Source organism: Limulus polyphemus, unplaced genomic scaffold (genome assembly GCF_000517525.1).
Source record: "Limulus polyphemus unplaced genomic scaffold, Limulus_polyphemus-2.1.2 Scaffold13132, whole genome shotgun sequence".
NCBI classification, from domain to species: Eukaryota; Metazoa; Arthropoda; class Merostomata; order Xiphosura; family Limulidae; genus Limulus; species Limulus polyphemus.
Window position 1 is genome coordinate 4,418 of NW_013678742.1, and position 5,210 is coordinate 9,627.

Sequence of the window (5,210 nt, forward strand, 5' to 3'; positions counted from 1 at the left end):
AAATAATCTATTCTGCTAAGGTAAGGAACCACAACCTATTAAAAAAATAATTTATTCTATTTATTTCCACACACTTTTATCGAAACATTTAATACAGAGAAGTACCCTTTGTGTAAACTAACCTAAAACTATACCTACCCTTCATGTAAAGTAACCTAAACTGTACCTACCCTTCATGTAAACTAACCTAAACTGTACCTACCCTTCGTGTAAACTAACAAACTGTACCTACCCTTCATGTAAACTAACCTCAACTGTACCTACCCTTCGTGTAAACTAACCTAAACTATACCTACCCTTCATGTAAACTAACCTAAATTATACCTTCCCTTCATGTAAACTAACCTAAATTATACCTTCCCTTCATGTAAACTAACCTAAACTATACCTACCCTTCATGTAAACTAACAAACTGTACCTACCATTCATGTAAACTTTGAAGATCTGGAAGAAGCTCATTTAATACTTCTGGTAGAACCTTTATGTACATCTGTATCTTCCTTCGGATGTATTCTTCCTTCAGTTTCTTCAAATGACGCCTGAACATTCTCTGGGCAGCATCATGCCCAAACAAGTCACAATAGTGAACAAAATCAGAGTTTTGGGCAAACTTTTTGCTCTCACGACTCCACACGGCCTTGTGGTCTGTTACCTGAGTACGTATGAGTGATTGGTACGCCTCAGTCGCCACGTCCAGCACCTCCTTCCTCCGCAGTGCAGCTTCAAGAAATGGCACAATTTTGGACTTGCCTTTAGTTCTATCGATCATCTGAGCAAGAACTATAAAAGCTAAATCAACACTCACATCTTCATGGGCAGACGTCTCTACAAGTGGAATACTTCCTTTGTATTCCCTCCTGCTTACAAGACGTTCAGCTTCCTTAACATAGCTTTCCCTGGCTTCATCATTTTTTGTTGTGGCCAAAACTATGGGTTTCTTTGTCTTCATCAAGTTGTTTAAGATGAGACACGTATATTCCACTTGTTTATCAATTGTACGGCCTGGCACGTCACTCACATCAAACACGCATACAAACCCATCAATGCTTAGTTTTCCTTCTGGAATCATTTTCTGTTCATACTCTTTTTCAATACCTGAGACAAAAACACGTCAAAGTGCTGAAGTTTTTAAACAGCTCACAAACTTAGAAAAATGAAAGTTAAGCATATTGTATCTTCAGACTTATACATTTACCTAACTGATTTCTTGTTAGTTTTCAGAATGTAAGAACCAAACTGATAACAATTCAAATGTCTTCTAGACACAAACCATAAGTAGTTACAATTGCAACTACATGAATATCTTAATCAGCTCACAAACTTAGAAAAATGAAAGTTAAGGTAAGCATATTGTATCTTCAGACTTATACATTTACCTAATCGATTTCTTGTTAGTTTTCAGAATGTAAAAACCAAACTGATAACAATCCAAATGTCTTCTAGACACAAACCATAAGTAGTTACAATTGCAACTACATGAATATCTTAATACATATAGCCTAATATACTTGTTTATCTACATGTATGAAATATCATCAAAAACAAAATCTTATGACAAGTGCCCTCACTGTTAAAAGGATTTTTGGCCATAATCCCAATATGTTATCACATTATAAATAAATATATAAAATTAGAATTATTTGAAAATCAACTGTTCCAAACTTGATTCAAAATACACAAGCACATAATCTACGATACATTTTCTTCCCCAGGTATCAATGATGATTTTTTTTTAACTAATGTCAGTAAAATGTACTTAGGTACTTTATCCACAAGCAGCAAAGGAATATTCGTAGGAAAATATTTATACAGTAAATCAGCTACTATCTTTTATAATCTAGTTAGTACGTACCCAACTGGTTTTTACAGATGTACATGAGCTTCTCAGCAGATGTAAGTTTTATAGTAGTACATCTTTTATAATAAGGGTCAGTTTTACTGCTCTTGAAAGGTTGAAATGATGAATCGTCGATGAATTCCGTTTGCTCCACCACATTAAAGTTGAAGTCAACTCCTTCATCAGATGTCTTGGTTACCTCACCCCAGTACAGAAAATGATCATTGTTTACTACTCGCCCACTAAAATCTGTCTGGCTCAGCACCGAGATGTGATCCACGTGGTAATCATCGGCAAGGTGTCGAACGAAACGATTACACAGGCAAGACTTCCCTACCCCCGTGCTTCCCTTCTCTTTCTCCGTACCCGAAAGCCCTACAGCAGCAACATTGAAAGTTCGAGGCACATCACATTTTTTGGCCATCTCCAATAGGCCTCTTGTAGTAGTCTTCTAAAACGTATTGTTTAAAGAAAGTGATAATGTTAAGAAACAGAGCAGTACGGTGTTCTGGAGAAACACCTTTCTCACAGAGCAGTACGGTGTTCTGGAGAAACACCTTTCTCACAGAGCAGTACGGTGTTCTGGAGAAACACCTTTCTCACAGAGCAGTATGGTGTTCTGGAGAAACACCTTTCTCCACTTAGGACGGCCAAAGAGCAGAATCCATTTCTACCCAAGGTACTCCTGGGGTCCCCATAGCAACAAACGAGAACAGGCTCCAGATGGTATCATTTTCTCGTACAAGTTCAGCACACAACTAGTAATGCTCACAGTTCCTTCCTGAAAGAGACAAAATTTTGCTTTATAACACTGGTGATAAAAGTATCTACACAACCATATAAATAGAGCAGAAACAAGATGATTTTTTTTACATCTAACTTAAACTGGTAAACATCTACTAAATATTAGCATGTGAATTTCAGTAAGAAGTTTAAGTGTGCCATCAAATAAAATTAATAAACACAGACTTCAACATGGTTAATTTTGCACACTAACACAGACAACAATTTCTAATGTTTAACATTATATTTATAATTTATTATAAGTCTGCCTTTTATTCAAACTAAAGCTAATTATATGAATCAGTTTCAAAATTTAACAGGTAAACAGTAAGTTAGTGAAGACAGTCCTGTGTATCAAACTGACCAGAAACTAATAAAATCATCATGTAGTTGATCTCAGCTATTTTTTGTTGCCTCCTCCTAGTAATATTTTGGCCATAATCCCAAGAGGTTTGTACAGTTTAAGTCAACAATGAAAAATACTCTTTGAAGTGTAAAATATCTCAAGAACTATTTAAAAATCAACAGCAATAAATAAATACAACAGGTTGTTACTTCCAAAACAAATAAATACAACAGGTTCTTATCTCCGAAACAAATAAATGTGCAAATCCAACTTAAAAAATGGAATTTATCTTAGCTAGGGCTAAGCAATTAGTAATATATGCTTATTAACTAATCAACAGACTTATTACTCAATTAGTACATGCCCCATACAAGCCCTCCCTTTCCAGGACAAGTAAAAAAAAGGGTTGAGTACTAGCTTCGTAGCTTCTTTAACCAATACATTATTCCAACATTGTAATAAGTTGTTTCTTTTTAATTACTCCTTTAACATAAATGGTGACTGGCTGCCTTCACTCGTTTCACTAGTTCAAAATTAGAAGCTGAAGCATAGAAAGGAATAAAAACTCTATAACCCAAGTGCTTTCGAAAAGTGGACCTTTCTTCTTTAGGAACAAACTGATTCCGTTTTCGAATCAGTTTGGGTTATAGAGTTTTTATTCCCTTCTATCAAAAAGCTGCCGCAGATAGTCTTAGTAACATACACACATACAACAATGAAAACAACAGTTTGTTTAGAAATTCACAAAGAAAGGTTTTAATTTGTGAAAAGAAGCTACTGCTTGGATAGTCACCACTTTTATTGGGTAACAAAGGTAGAACAATTGTTAAAAAGATATTAACTTTAAATAAATATCTACAGGAAACTTTCTGTTTTAAAAACAAACAGTTTGAATAAAACATCTCATACAAAACACCTTTCATACTTTCCACAAACCTTGACCAGTGATGAGAAATGTTTACAAATAGGTAAGTGGAAGACTGATATGCTGATTGTTAAAGCCGGTGATAAGATAAACCTGGCTCACTATTATTGTTTATCTGGCTCACTATTATTGGTTTTTCACAGAAGAAAAGTATGTGGCTATAATTAGGCAATGCAAAAGTATTCATGATTCTGGAAGGGGTTTGAACTCCAGAATGATGTTAAGTACTCGCAACTTCCAGAATCAACAAGGTCAACATTATTCTGAATGTAACATGATTAAACAGAACAGTGAGCTCTGGCAGGTAACATAACTTAGCTTCCAAAGAAGTCTGCTTGTCAGAACAGTGAGCTCTGGCAGGTAATATAACTTAGCTTCCAAAGAAGTCTGCTTGTCAGAACAGTGAGCTCTGGCAGGTAACATAACGAAGCTTCCAAAGAAGTCTGCTTGTCAGAACAGTGAGCTCTGGCAGGTAACATAACTTAGCTTCCAAAGAAGTCTGCTTGTCTATTGAAAAATTAATTTTAGTACGGTGATCAATGTACAGGAGCTAACATGCATACAGCCGATTAACTGCAGATTTGTTTAAGAGTAGATTTAAAACTTAATAACATTTGCGTGTTTCTGTCCATCTAAGAAGTACCTGTACCCTCGACCTTTTAACCCAAGAAAAAACTACTTTAATTCTGCGAGTCTGAAGTTTGATAACCCTATTCCTTAACTACTACTGTATCTTAATGACGAACTGATGTCAGTGAACTTTATCCTTCTGAATCCTCAACTGTATTATTAGATGAACAATTTATTACCCCAAGAAACCCATTCTCCAAATCTGTAACACAGAATAACAAACAATACGAGACACTCAACACCACATGTACTAACATAAAGAGGCTGCTGTTATTCAAATATGTCTCTCACATAACTCAAGAGACGACAAAACCTAACACATGTTTATCAATGTGTAAAGAAAGAAAGAAAGATCTTAAAGCTGAGGCAATGCTGCTTTCCCAAAAGGCCAATTTAGATGAAATATTAAATTCATCTTCTAACTGTAAGTGAAATCTAGAAACACTAACTTTGAACAACTTTAAACTGAAAGTTTATTCTATACATACTTACTATTTTAAGTTAATCATGTAAGAAATATAGAAAATACTTGTACAGTAGGAGTGAATTAACCAAACCAAAATAAACTTGATATTCAGCACCTGTCTAGAAGAGTTCAACCCTACACATAGATATGTGTTGTGATTATTGTATCAACAAGAGTTCAACCCTACACATAGATATGTGTTGTGATTATTGTATCAACAAGA

General features: G+C 35.0%; 1 protein-coding gene across 1 annotated transcript in view; it reads right to left on the reverse strand.

Moving 5' to 3' along the window:
* LOC106477169 (rho GTPase-activating protein 190-like) overlaps window positions 1-2,617 on the reverse strand; it is a gene marked incomplete at its 3' end in the record, with an annotated part of 6,652 nt that extends 4,035 nt beyond the window's left edge. The window contains exons 1-2 of the mRNA XM_013937759.2: window positions 1,853-2,617; window positions 423-1,095 (exon numbers count right to left, since the gene is read on the reverse strand). Of these exons, the coding sequence (XP_013793213.1) occupies window positions 423-1,095; window positions 1,853-2,261 (1,082 nt within the window). The remainder of the gene's footprint in view (window positions 1-422; window positions 1,096-1,852) is intronic.
* Between the last annotated feature and the right edge of the window lie 2,593 nt (window positions 2,618-5,210).